General features: G+C 35.7%; 1 protein-coding gene across 8 annotated transcripts in view; it reads right to left on the reverse strand.

The window, feature by feature from the left end:
- Positions 1–15416, reverse strand: part of trpm3 (transient receptor potential cation channel, subfamily M, member 3) — a 106529-nt gene that overhangs the window by 43427 nt on the left and 47686 nt on the right. For all 8 annotated transcript variants that reach the window (XM_043239649.1, XM_043239645.1, XM_043239644.1 and 5 more), the window contains exons 2-6: positions 4122–4201; positions 3605–3806; positions 2641–2854; positions 2299–2423; positions 1331–1502 (exon numbers count right to left, since the gene is read on the reverse strand). In XM_043239649.1, coding sequence (XP_043095584.1) covers positions 1331–1502; positions 2299–2423; positions 2641–2854; positions 3605–3806; positions 4122–4201 — 793 coding nt within the window. The remainder of the gene's footprint in view (positions 1–1330; positions 1503–2298; positions 2424–2640; positions 2855–3604; positions 3807–4121; positions 4202–15416) is intronic.

The raw sequence follows: 15416 nt of genomic DNA on the forward strand, positions 1-15416 counted from the left end.
AACATGAAGTGTATTAAACCTTACATTTCAAAGTCTGTAAAAGAATTTGTGTTTAATTTGTGTATTTTAATACGTTTAAAAAGTCTTGCAAAGATGTAGTAATACATGTTTAAATAACTCAGTAGTTGATGTAATCTTGAAATGCAAAGAAAAAACTTTGCAACGCATAAAGAAATGTAAATTTACAAAACATTTTTGATAAATACAGTGGACACGCAGTAATATTAACCCCCTAACTAGTGATTGATTTTCGTGGAAATGTCCACAAAACTGAAAGACTTGAAACTGAAAGATGAAAAATAATAATTAGGGACAATCAATAAATTATGACTATATCATTGTTACTGAATGAATAATACGTAATCATGTAATCAATAAAAAGTAACTGTAGTCTGATCCAGAGTAATTTAATATGTAATTTTAATCTAATTTTTGGAATCTGATTAGGTAATTCAGATTACATGTCATTATATTGACTCTAATTTGGTTTAATAAATCCCTGCATTTCTGCCACAATCCAGTTTCTCCAGTTGCTTTATGTGCTAAAACACTGTCATGCTATGATTAACTCATTTTTATTCTTTTCAGTTTTTATTTTATGCCTTCTATAATGTCAATAGGGCTCAATAAAGATTGCGCTTTATTCACGCAACTCAACATTATTAGCCTGCCATAATTAATGTTGCGTTATTACTGCCCATGGAAAGCCAGCCGAAACGGCAATTTAAATTCAAAAGAGATGTTTCTATACATTTTCCATTGATAATAACAGCATTTTCCAAATAACAAAAATGTTGTAATCCAGCATATATACAGGAGCAGGAGAAAAACCCTATAACAACTAATCAAAGTATGCATGAGCAGGCCATAAGCTGTCTGTGTAGAAATGCAGTTTTCAATGACCCTTAATGATCCACATGAGCACAAACAAAACAGGGGCATTCTTTTTTTTGCATGCGTTCATGATTTACTTTTTTTAGCTGAATGACGTTTATTTGATATCTTTATGCGAGTAAATGGACTGTATGGATATTATCTGGCAGAGTGCAGTTGAAGAGGGCTTTTGTGCTCTCAGTGCCGCCAACTCTGTATCTTGAAACTCGTGTAGCATTTTGACGTTGAGCCACAAACTGATCTGGGCATTTCTGACAGGAATCTATAGAGAAACTCCTCTGTGGGCTTTTGAAGATCAGCACAACAGAACCTAGAAATAGTGACTGAGGATAGAAGACTATTATAACCTCTCTCGAAAGGAATTTAAAAGCACCATTGAATTTGCAGTTTGAAGTAATCACATTAACAATAGCAAATTACCCGCAAATGTACTCACGTGTGTTGATCTTTTGCAGAGAGATGTGCTTCTCTAGCTGTCTGCGCAGTTTGACTTCTGCTCCATACTTTCCGGTGGTGCCATTATCAGCCAAAATGAAGTGGGAGTGTAGGCTGTTGAGTACCGTTAGCTTACTAAGAGGGTTAGACATCGTCTGGTACGGCCGGACCACCTGATAAAAGTGAAAACATGCTGTTCAGGGATGTTCAGGACAAAGGTGAAAGTGACGTGCTACAAAAAGTGCCCACATGCAAGCAGCACTCAGAAATCATAGATTACTAGTAACAAAAAAAGCTTTATTTTGTATTTAAAATGCAGATATAAAAGCACTAAATAAAAGCACTGAAACTACAAGTCTGTGTAAATCTGACCCAGAGAATGTCTTATGGTATCAGATCATCTGTACAAAGAGTCATGGGCTCAGTGCTACACATTTACTTATTCGATCAGCGACCTAGAAATAGAAATGCCACAACATCGTCTTTAAAACATTCACCAGACCAGAGCAGACTAGAGAGGGGTGGAAGTGAGTGGGGTCTCGGAAGCGAGAGAGGCAGAACCAAAATCTTGTATGAAAGAAGGGGGATAGAAATCAGTGGTTATAAATAAAAAATTACTCTATCTCTGTGTTTCAGATGTGCATCAGTCCCCAGAGACACGCAGACAAGCTGAGGTGAAACTGAGTAGATATATGTAGTGGCTCACTTATAAATTATTTATAGATTTGTACATGACACAGAATGCATGCAGAGACAACATGAAAATCATTCCATTGTGATCTGAAGATTCACTCTTGTAAATAATAAATCCAAATGAATATATCAATTTTAATATATCGTTATTTAAAGGAAACACATTTTGGGAAATCTGCACTGACTCGAGTCAAACAAGGTGCTATTGGTCATTTAGGAAAACAAACTACACCTAAAAAGACCTAGGTATTAAATAGCAACAGTCTAGTCACTTACATCTTTGCCCACCAGGTCTTCCTGGTTCTCCACAATCCCCCAAGGAGCAATACCGATAGTACAGATCTTCCCTCTTGATTTGGAAGCGTGGTCTTTCAGAGCATCTCCAACATGCCTTATGACTCCTGAGGTGGCAGAAGGGAGTATAATGGAAGAGATAACAGCTTCTCAGTGTGAGAGATACAGTTTCACACAATGCATCAAGGACATAGAGATAGCACACAGTTACACTTGATCTTCTGTAGAAGTTTAGATAGCATCAGCCTTTACTAGCATTGCTCAGCATCTTAAGAGTAATCTAATTAGAATCTTAATTAAACTAAAAAATACATTATTACAAACCAGTATTAACTCCTCCAGTGAAGATCCAGGCCCCAGTGGTCATGGCCGCCTTGATGAGACCCTTGCCGAAGACTTGCTTGAGTTTGGGCTGCAGCTCGAAGTTTTGAAGTCCTCCATGAACAGAGATGAGCAGTTTGGGAAGCTCCAGCTGCCACTCCTTTGTCATCAGATGCAGCAGTAAGTCTGGCTTAGTGTCGTAAGACACTCGTACATACTGACAACACATAAAAATAAGAGGACATCTGAGCTGTTACAATACGATTCAATAGCTTAGAGCTCGAAAGAAGTCTTTTATGCTTAACCAGGCTACAGGCTATGTATTTAATCAAAACTAAGGTGAAGCAGTAATACTGTGATACTGTTCCAAATACTGTTCCAATTGTCCATGTCCTATTTTAATATATGTGAACGTGGACCACAAAACCAGTCATAAATACCACAGGTATATTTCTTCCCAAAAATACATTGTATAAGTCAAAATTATAGATTTTTCTTTTATGCAAAAAAAAAAAATCATTAGAATATTAGTAAAGATCATGTTCCATGAATATATTTTGTACATTTCTTACCATAAATGTATTGAAACATAATTTTTGTTTAGTAATATGTATTGCTAAGAACTTATTTGGACAACTTGTGTTTTTCTAAATATTTAGATTTTTTTGCACCCTCAGATTCCAGATTTTATATATTAGCCAAAATTTGGCCTATCTTAACAAACCAATCATAAATGAAAAGCTTATTTATTCAGATTTCAATTTCAAAAAATGATTGGTTTGGGTCCATGGTCACCAAAATGTCATTTATTCCTATGATCATAAAGCTGAATTTTCAGACATTGATCTACAGACATGAATAAATGCCTCACAAAAGAAATTTCATTTTAAAAGGTTCATGAATATTGCAATATTTTGTAGAGTTATCATCAGAATTAAATGGTTGTTATTAATAGACTGAGCTGTACCATTGCTTTGTTGGAGTGTCCACCTCCCTGGAACTCAATGGTTCCAAAGGCGTCAGTGGGACTGAGCTGGGTGTGCTTGCTGATGGACCACTTCTCTGACAAGCTGTCATTCTTTGGCACACGCTCAGACTTCTCATTCTGATTGGATGAGATGCTGGGGGGCAGACCAACATGTTGGCCAATTAGACGGCCACAACAGCACCTGTGACAGAACACACAACCATTGTGAAATTAAGCCCCTTTAAATCATAGCTGTCAGCCACTGATCTACAAAAGGAAATATTTGATGATTTCAAGAGTACATTTCAGTGCAGATTAATTACAGTGCAACTAACAAATTCTTCACATCTTAAAAAAAAGCGTGTATAAAAGTGTTTTTAAATGCTCTAACAGCTTCAAACAAGTCAGCAGTATGAATAATCATTTCCCTTTAATTAATAGTACAAACAAATACAGTTTGTGTGTGTAATTAAAACACACTTTTTGCTCAGACTACAGCAGTACTGGTTCTACTCACCTATGGGGGTCTTTGGTGCTTACAATAATGTGCACACATTCTCTCTTGCTGAAAGCTCTTTCTATCCATGATTTCTGTGCCTGGGGAGAAACACAAAAGGTGTAAGTTACAGATTACTAGAGGTAGAAATGCCAGCTTCCTGCATCCAAAACTAAAAATAGCCAAAGTACACATTTGACCACATTTCTTTTTTTGTTTTTTACATTGCAGCATCAGGAAGTAGTGCTTTATCATGCTTTAGTCCTCTTTTAACATTCACCAATTGTTGTTCAATCAGAAATTTATGAACTGGTTCCTTTTTAAATAAATTCTGTTTATTATGTGTTAGAGCACACTTTATATTAAAGTAAAATTCTCACTCCTGACAAACCAGTAACTATGAATTTTGTCTCAATAAACTTGCTTTATGGTCATGCAAAATGTGTGCTTTGAAAGTACTAATAAACAACCAACATTTTAATAATAGGCATGCTAATAAGTGTTACCAAGTTTTATTGCCACCTTATTTATTAGTCATTGATATTATTGTTTTATGTTTCTGTTCTTTTTAATGCTTTTGTCATGTGTTTTAATGCTTAACATGCCAAAAAATTTTTTTTTTTGAAATTGTGAAGTTGAACTTTTCATGCTTCATCAAATGAAAACACTGTCTGTTTGCCTGAATGGCTTGCTTTAATTCAACATAACAGCAGCACCATCTGTGAACGCACATCAAAAACAGCGAGTGGTTACACAGACACTTACCCCACAACCAGACTTCCTACGGTACACCATTACTCTTATAAAAGCTAGCCTGAGGGAGAGTAGGAGGTGGTAGTGGGTTTTAGCTTTTACAGGGAAACCCTCGTGTGATGACTCAGTGAATCCAGGCCGCATCACTGACCACCCACATTCACACATCGTTACGCCAACATGAACATGGATAATGTAGATCTGACTGAACTCAATGCATTCTGACAGAACTGCTGTGAGAACAGCCCTCTGCTCTGGTATTGGTCAAAAGCAAGGTATTAACCTTTTCTGTTTGAGATCCAAGAAACCCCAAGGCCATTTTAATTGCCCAAAAAAACATACTTAACATTTAAGAATTGGATTGACACTTCCAAACCCTTTGAAATCTTATGAGAACTAATCAACTAAAGTGGAATGTTACATTATTTATTTTCAGAGATCAGTTTCAGAGATCACATGAACAAATTTAGGATGCGCTAAAATCAAACCTTGTTAAACATTTGATTATCGATCCCTCTGTTGCAGTATAAAAAATGAGATACAGCAGTAAGATACATCAAGTGCAGATCCTTTATCTGAGAGTGATGTTACTCAGAAAGTTAAGTGCAGTGATTCGAATTTTTTCGAGAATGTAGGCATCACACAAATATATTAAAAATAAAAACAAGTATTGTGCGTGAATTGTTCATTTGTTAGTCAGAAGCTGTGATATTTTATGCAAATTTTATTAAATATTTTTAAATTTAATATCATTTTATTTCACTTTATTTAAAGTTTGGTTTTCTTTTAGTTATCTACTATATCCCTGGTTAGAGGAACATTTGAAAAACAAAAAATTGAAAGGAAAAATGAAGATGAATAAAATTGCAAAATTACTAATATTTTCATAAATACAGCACTGTGGTATTTTAGACCAAATGCTAACAATACACAATCTAAAAAAATAATATAGCACTGCCAAATGTGCTAATATTAATGGTCAGGAAAAAAAAGAAGTAAAGTAGTTTGGGAAGTAACAGCCAAATTATATCAAACCCAGCTGGAATCCCTAGACGTGATACCTCAGTAATTTTGCTTAGGTGTGAAGAACATAATCAGTTTAGTCTCCAGAGTATTCCTGTGTGTGTTTTAATGTGATAAAGCACCAGGTAAGCTATATTAGATATCATAAAATGCACACATTTAAAACAATTATTAGTTGAAGAGACCTCATAAACTTGTTTTCCGTGCTTCTCATCTTGTTTGTGAATGCTGACAGGATTCGTAGGGATCTCCAATCACAGCAGAGAGCTGCCAAAAGCTTGTGGTGTAATTAAGATTTGTCCTCAGGATTTGCCCCCTGAGAAGCAAAGAACAGCTTTGCTCCTTGTTGGAAATATCTCACCATCTATAGGGGATCTGTGCCAACAGGTAATGTTATGGAAGGTGGACGCAGACAACAAAAGCCCAAAGGGAAAATAAATAAATAAAACCAAAACATGAACACTGGATAACATTAACTTCCCGAACTATTATGTTTTTAATGGGAACTATGTTTTATTATTATTGTCAAATTTTTCAGAAGCTAAATGGTCCATCAAGGTTCGTGCTCATTCATCATCATTCTAAAGACCTCCATTAACATTAATTCATAAAATATATTTATGTAAATTATTTAAATGTTTTTCATTAACACACCCATCTCTAACTTTTACTATTTAGACATCAAAATATGAAATCATTAGAAATTACCTGCTCTTTTCCTCATCTTCATAAATAAATCCAGACGTCAGAAACCCATCATAATTTTGCAATCCAAATACACCCAGCTGCAGCTTGTGTTCTGTTGAAAGGCTGGGGACATTAGAGGCCAAACGTGCATGCTAGTGGTCTTGTTAGCTGAACTCGAATGTGTTGGGACTGTGAGGATTAATCCCCTCTGAAAGTCTCACAGACAGAAAAAAAAAGTTGGGACGCCCCTCTCAAATCCTGTTCCGCTAACCCAATTTGACACCCCTACAACAACAAACTCCCAGCAGCGGCATCCAGATGGGAACATCCACGGTTGCTTTTCTCACAATCATACACACACTGTGACACATGCGAACACACTTTTCTTTAGCATTGTTGTCTAGAAAATCTAGGTAACTCTGACTCGAACCGCACTTGTGGCCATCGTCTGTCCCGTCACCCCCCTAGGGCCTGTCAGAATCAGCTCACACTTCTGCACATCAGCAAAATCCTCACAATCACCTCACACAACACCAACAACGAATTATACGAGCGAGGATCAAAGTATGGCTCGGTCCAACGGAGATTCACAATGGCCGTCGCCTTCTTTTTTTGACATATGGTAATTATAACAGCCCTGCCGAACTTACGTAACACACCCACCGTATTTACTGCGATAACGCGCACACGCACACACACAAACACACAGTGCTGATACACCACCTGTCACCTGTGTGAAAAGGTGTCAGTCTGAGCAAAGCAGTCAGAGACAGATGGAATCCTCTAAGCTGTCCATCATGTTTCTCCTCCTGGTTGAGGAGCTCACAGACTGACGGGACGGGAGCCTGCGGTGAGCGAGAGACCTCAGATATGGGCTATACAAGCTAATTTTGGCATAGCACATATAATGTGCTCATTTTACATCGGTAGCTCAGAAGGCAATAGACACAGCTGCATAAAGAAAGAAAGAAAAAATCCTGATTATATTAAAAAACAAAGCAAAAACACACACAAAACCATAAAACTGAGTCACTTTTATTTTACCACATCAATTAAGGAGTTGATACAATATATCTTTTTCAATCTTTATAGAATTTAGTTGAATAGCCCTTTTTATTCGTAAAACGCAGATCAAAGTGCTTCACAGGTCAAAGTAAAAAAATAAAAATAAAAAAATGTTAGTAATATAATAATATGTAATGTGATTTGGGAAAACCTGTCGCATGTTGTGTTGGGGCATTTTCAGAAAATTGTCAAAATTAGGTTTTTGTTAAATTATTATTCTATAAAATTTTCTGAAAGTATCTTGGCAAAATTCGCTTGTTATGTACAGAAAAGCAGAATTTGTCTTTCTCTCATGGTGAACGAACGAGGAGGTGCTTCTTAATACCACAAAAACAGTTAAGCTATCAAAATAAACCGCAGACCATATATAATAATAACCATATATAAGGTGTATCAATGCATGTTTTTTTGCCAGTCCTGTTTAAACTACTGCAAGCAAGGTTTAATTATTTATTTAATTTTCAGAGCGCAAGAGAACAACGCAGTTTGACATTAGCTGCTCATTTAAACAATCTTTCTCGTCTCAGTCTGAAATAACATCATTTTAGGGCACTGGCATCACCAAGCAGACTATTTCACATCCAGAGATGAAGGAGGATCCAATGATGAAGTTACTAAAGAGTTGTTGTCCAATGACGGTCTGTTATATACACAGGTGTGCTGCGCTTGCTTTTCTAAATAAAGGTACACTATTCGAGCTATCTAAGCATTCGAGGGGTGATCAAAGTTCAGAGACTATGCCCATCATGACAAACTCTTCTTCAGAGTAAGTCTGTTTGTGTAATGATGAAGTATAGCACTCCTGACAGACAGTGGTTGTTATAAGTTAAAGTGAAACTTTAAACCCCTTTTTCTCAAAATTCCATTCCAGAAAATCATAGCTATCAGCTGAATTCAGATAGCCATAACTTTTGTTATGTTTAAACTATGGAAAAAATAAAAAACGTTTTGGAAAGGGCTTGAATCCAGCTATCATATGATATCAAAATCTAAAATTCGCAACAAATCAGAACAGATCACAACAAATATAATGTTAACTACTGCGAACATAAGAAAATACACTTTGTCTAAACAATATATACAAGTATAAATAAAATTAATAATTAATACAATATACAAACTTCACATTATCTCTAATATAAAGTATATATATATATATATATATATATATATATATATATATATATATATATATATAAAATACACAAAAATATAATTCAAATATTACTATGAAAATATTTAAATTGTGCTGTCAAATGATTAAGCGCTATTAATCACATTCAAAATATAAGAACAGTTTATGCATGTGTACTGTGTTTATTATGTATATATAAATACACACAATCAATATATATATATATATATATATATATATATATATATATATATATATATATATATATATATATATATATATATATATATATATATATATATATATATTAAGTTTTGTGGTAGTTTTTGTGGGTTTAAGTCAAATAGCATTTCGAATGCACTTTGGTAAAATACAGGTTTATGTTAATTTTCTCTGTAATATCACTACTGTGCTGTATATCATTCAATTTTAATGCAAAGCAACAAACTAATGTCACATCAGCCTTTTTGCATAATGGAAAGGCCTGATGATTTGCATGAAATAAATTATTTTATTGACAAAGATACAGAATATAAATATTTTGCATATTAAAATATATTTGAAGTTAGCAGTCCGCCGCTGAACACGATTCTAGCTCCGGCAATTAAACCCTGGGTTTAAAACAACCCAATTTGCTGAATAAAATTAACCAGAAAGGTGTTCTGTTCTACATTTACCCAGCCCTTGGGTTAAAAATAACCTGAATTCAGTTTTTTTTTTAGAATGTACATTTAAGCTTTGATAATATTTTTACATAAAATTGCACACGGTTCCTTTAAGGAATCCTAACTATCTTGCTCAATTATTTTTTAAAAAGCTGACAACTGTCACTGGTAACGCCTCGTCTGCAGTATCCCCCCATTCCCTGCCCTGACCCCTACTGAGGTGTTGGGATCTTAATAAAGGCACTCCACTGAGAGTTCATTTAATGTAGATTAGAGCTTCATTTCCCCACTGTTTAGCCTAATTAAAGCCTCTGCAGATTAGTTAAAGACTGTTTATACAAGGGCATTGCAGGATAGAGTATTGGCAACACCTATAACATCACAGAAGAGCTCTCCATGGGTATATGAGAGAGCAGTACTTTTGGACAGGGAATAGAAAGAGCTACTCAGGTTAAGCGGTGTAAGATTAATAATTCAATTTAGGATAATTGGCATCAGCGTTCCCCATGTGAGCTGAAGCTATATTTCCAGGTAATGCTCAGTATGCCAGTGATCTTTGAAAAAATAAAAGGGCGCACTGACATCAACTATAGTAAATAATAGTCAATACTGTTTGTAAAACGTTAACTGAACTAGAAACACTACCATGCAAAATGCATTTAATGTTTTTGAGCTGTACTTATTCGATCAAAAATGCAGTAAAGAGTCCAAATGCATTTTTTATTGAGATTAATTGGAATGCCTAATTAAAAAAAAACATGATTTTAGAAAATTGCTAAAAGTGAAGTTAACTTTTTTTCAAATGAACTCTTCATATATTTTAAAGTGTATTTTATTCCAGTTATTTGAAAGCTGAATTTCATTGCTCCATTCTTTATGAACATCATTACTCCAGTCTTTATGTAAAATGATTCTTCAGATACCAAACACTAATGTTTATCTTGAGTTATCTAAAACTATAAACATCTAAATTACACACCGCATACAGTAAAAAGAATCTAACGTTTAATATTAGAACAATAATAGATTATTTTTTAGAATGTAGCAGACTTGTGTATATAATGCAAATCCACCATAAAACAAAATCCTTAAGGGAATTTTAACTCATTACATTCTTTACATTCCATTCACGAATTTTCATAAAAAATTATGATTCCCACGAATGTTGTACAACCACTGTATTTGACATGTGCATCCCTCCCTGGCTAATAGGGCTGAGTTTATTATGGATGAGATCATGACAATCTTCTTCAAGCACTGAAATATCTGTAAATGGATTTTGAAACCTCCGTAGAGGACAGATTGAGATGTTTTTACAGGAAAAAAAAGAAGGCACAAGAAAAGGCTTTTCCATTCCATTAGGCCTGGAATCAGCTGAAAGCTTTTAGCAACTGCAAGGTCACGTAGAGGTAACATGAATTTACTCAGAAGGTTCAATGCTGTAATTTGCATAAGAAACTGATTGCTTGATAGCTATTATCAAATTCCTTCCCCCACACAAATACCCACATAAGATCGTTTCCATGTTCGCGTTCACGATTTTATTGCTTACTTGGAAATTCAAAAACCAGAGGTAAAGTCTACTGACATATTTGCCTCTTCAGAGACCCCAGCATAGTTCAGGAAACTGCTTTGACACCAGCTAAACTAACTTCACCAGCAGGAATAACCACCTAAATCAACCAACTAGTTGATTTAGGCCAACCAGTTTTAACACCTCATGGCTATGGTAGTCCACCAGCTAGACAAGATTCAAAAAAGCATTAATCAGCAAACCCAGCTTGGACCAGCCTGATGAAACTGGTAAAATCCACTTTTAAACAGATTCTGATCCATAACAAAACCTTGGTTGGGGAAAAGTCCTACATTCTTTACCTACATTCAATTCACAAGCACAACTGGCCACACAAACAAACACACATTCTCTCTTTCAAGTGCACACTCAATATCCGTCTTTACAATCTACTCAGGGTTACAAACCCTGTTGGTTTTGACAGGCGCGGAGACAGTTCTCCCCTGTTCTCTTTCTTTACAGCATCCTGTGGCTTAGCTGCTCAGTTTGGCATGAAAACAAACAGGGGATCAGGCCAACCCTGAGAGGTATGTGTGTGTATGTGTTATGTGTATGTAATAAACTCAGCATTAGTGGCTGACCTAAACAGTTTGTTCTGTGGTCATCTGGACGTTTCAAAACATTGCATCTTTGTAGAGTTAAAAAAGAAGGGTCTTGCCTAGGGTTACATCACTCACCGAAGAATTTACAGAAAGTTGATGGGCTTCAGAATAAACCCTCTTAAAATGTTGCAGAAAATGTAAAACAAAGTCTCAAGGCAATGTGTTTCCTATTATTCTTAAGAAAAGCTGTTACAGTAAACAACACAAGCAATCATGGGACCCCCTTATTCCTAGCATTAACATGCATTCTGCATCTGGCTAGTATATGGACTACCTTTGCAGGACTGAATATGCAACTTTATTAAAATTCAAAACATTCAATGAAACATTATTGATTAAACGTGGTCAAAATCTAAAGTCAATCACCAAATATAGTTTCAGTGATTAGCATTTTAATGTCAGGTCTTAGATGTAGCCATTTACAGACCAATGCCACTGAATAAATTTCACAATACAGCTGCCCTAAAAAAGAAGCAAATCAGTGCTTATTTTTAATGCTTTGCCATAACACCCAAGTATGTTTCATTTCTAAGCATTAAGAAGCTCTACAAATTTATTTATGGATGCTCTCACATTCTACAACCACAGCAATGCTCTGAAGCCAATTCAATCAGCATTCGATTTCATATGTACAGGCTCTCCTGGCTCACAAAGAAGTGCTGTATTACTTGAGAAACCCCAGCAACCTCTATCAAACAAAGGCTAACTAACATAAGCTGGTATAAAATCCTGCCAGTTCCTGAGAAATGCAAATCCCTGTAGGCAGAATAGGATTAGCCTGTATAAAATAATGACCATTACTTGGCAGAGTCCTTTCATGCAATAATAGAAGAATGTCACAGGATATGGAGGGAAAGGTAGATAAAGAAAAAGAAGTTACAGACTATGAGCAAGTGTGTGTGAATGCAAAGAAGCTACTAAGTGTGTGTGCGTTGCGCGGGGAAAGCGATAGGCACACATAAGCAGTAATTGAGTGACTAAAGCAGGGAGACAGAGCTTGTTTTAGCAACGTCAAGGACAATCCATCTGCAGACCTGCAGAATAAGCATGGGCTCCCTTTCCCATAGGCCTCCCCGGTCCCAGAATGCGCCACCTCAACCAGCTCATAATCACTTGTGGCATGACCATTCTGCCTCTCTGCAATGACTACATGAGGACCTAATTCTCCCTGCCTATCCCAGACAGAGATGGAGAGAGAGAACAGCTACACTTCAGTGCTGCCATTATCGCAGCATTGCTACAAAATGATAAGTGTTACAGTAGATGAAGGTTGTCAGAAACGCTCTCTCTTCTTGGCAGAAAGATGAAATATTAATCTTTCAGCAGCGGACAGATTGGCAAAGCCGTATGACGGGATCTAAGACGACCAAAATGTAGAACATTGTTTAGCCTGGCAGGAAAAGATGATTGATGATTACAGCATATGGTGTTGTTTGGTACCTGCCTTGAGTAAAGTAGACCTATTTTTACAAAACACACATACTGAGTTACTATATTACATGACGTTTTCTTGGACTAGAGATAGAGATGTTATTGAGATGTTATTGTTAATGTAATGTATGTTGCTCCAAATAACACAGCAGTCGCAACTGCTTTATGACAGCATAGGAAGCTTGAAATAATTTCATTTGGAAAAAATTGGTATATAATGTTTTGGTCGTGATCCACTTCAATGCACATGAATCAGAGTAGGACTCTTTGTGCAAACGTCCAAATACAATTCAAATGCATCTAAAATTAACTGACATTTTTGGAACCCCCTTATGATTACTTTATGATTAGAATTTTTTAAGGCAAATTTAGACAATGCCTTAATAAAGCTTTACCTTAGAGTTTTATTAGTTTGAAGAATTGTATGTCTTATGGACAAATAGAATTATCTATAAAACTACAGATGGATGGATGAAATTACAGAATATATAGAACAATAGATAGAATGACTGATCAATAGAACATTAGACCAAGTGTGAATAGATTGATGGAAAGATAAAATGACAGACAGGTCAAACAACAGACAGATAAACCAATAGACAGACAGATAGATAGATAGATAGATAGATAGATAGATAGATAGATAGATAGATAGATAGATAGATAGATAGATAGATAGATAGATAGATAGATAGATAGATAGATAGATAGATAGATGGATGGATGGATAGATGAAAAAATCATGCACATGAACTCAAAACAGCCAATTCTTACATTCCCATCTTACTTGGAAGCTCAGCTTCTCTAACGACTGGAAAAGCTCTAAAATGGGACAGCCAATTATTGAAAAAGTGACATACTGTACATGACTGACAGGCCATGTCATTTAGAAGCACGGCTATACATGGACTCAGAGATGGCACTATATTCTACCTGCATTTTTGTCAGGTACATCACTTAACTTGATTTAAACAAGAAAAATGTGTTTCTGGATAAACATCCAGCATCCATTCACAATAAATGTTCACCTGCAGGATTATGCATTTATTATGCACTGCATGTGTAGGGTTATGTTTTCTTCAGAATGCTTACAATGCGTACATAAATGTGTTAAAGTGTGACTGTGTGTGCACCCAGCCACCCTATCTCATATGCACACAAAGCCACGAGTGACATTCTACCACACACCCACATGCCCGCATAGATGTGTAAAAATAGCTTTAAATATACCACTGGATATAACGCTTATGATGTTGATATTCTCCTACATATGCACAAGAAACTCAAGCAGCTTCAGACAGATTATTGTCATCATTTCTTGTCAATTATACATTGCAACGGTTGACTAAAGAGCTCAATCTCTTTTTGAGTATTATTTTGCACCAGCTTGACCATCCAGGATGAGTGGGTCTTTTTTTTTGGGTTGTTTCCATTCTGCCCGCTCCTGCTTCTTTTAATTGAGCGAGTATTGGTCTGTATTTTCATGTCAGGAGGTGAAAGGTGTGAAATTACCTTTCTCCCTGCCAAAGACACCCTCCGCTTCCTCGGTAATAACGAGCCACTCCTTTCCTCTCTTCTCCCCTCTTCTCACCCTCTGTTCTGTGAATGGAATGGTTCTTACTCGGCAGCGATTATTAAATATGAAATGTTGGAGGTCTACAGAAGATAGACACTTATTGACCAAATGCAAGTCACAACACGTCAAAATGTTGTCAGATTTAAGGCTTCTCTGAGCATTTGTGTACCTCTCTGATTATACATAACAAATAAAGTTTACATGTATAGAATTTCAAAATTGATAAAATTTTCCATATTTTACCATAACTTTTCTTTTTTTTTTTTTTTTTTTTTAACCAAAAAATTCAAATAGCATATCCTGCTGTTTTAAAAAGAACATTTTTTTGCTTTGAGGACCTCAAACTTCCTGGAGTAATAGGCCTATTATTGCTTCAGTTATCCAAATTGCATTGCAGTACATTTTTTATTTCTGGGTGAACTATCCCATGGAGGACTATTTCTGCTCATTGATTTACTGTACATATCTTATGACCACATGTCATGGATGGTGATTGGCATTGCCTTAGCTGCCTGTCATATTGTGGATCTATAGCTGTCTTTTGTAACCTTGAATGGAGGTCAAGGCAGAATCATCTCTAAAAGAAGCATTAATCAAGGAGGCACTCTGCCATGACAACCATCTAATTGGCTGCTGTTATAATCCAATGAGAAACATTCAATTAACAGCATCGAGTATGAAATTAGAAAAAGTGTCTTGCAGCATCTCTTTATCTTTTTCCCCAACCTTTTGTTTTAAAGTCAGAAACGTAAAATGATTATAACTATCCTTTCATCAATGATATCACCCCTAATGGAAACCTTGAT

Source organism: Puntigrus tetrazona, chromosome 5, assembly GCF_018831695.1.
Source record: "Puntigrus tetrazona isolate hp1 chromosome 5, ASM1883169v1, whole genome shotgun sequence".
Taxonomy (NCBI): Eukaryota; Metazoa; Chordata; class Actinopteri; order Cypriniformes; family Cyprinidae; genus Puntigrus; species Puntigrus tetrazona.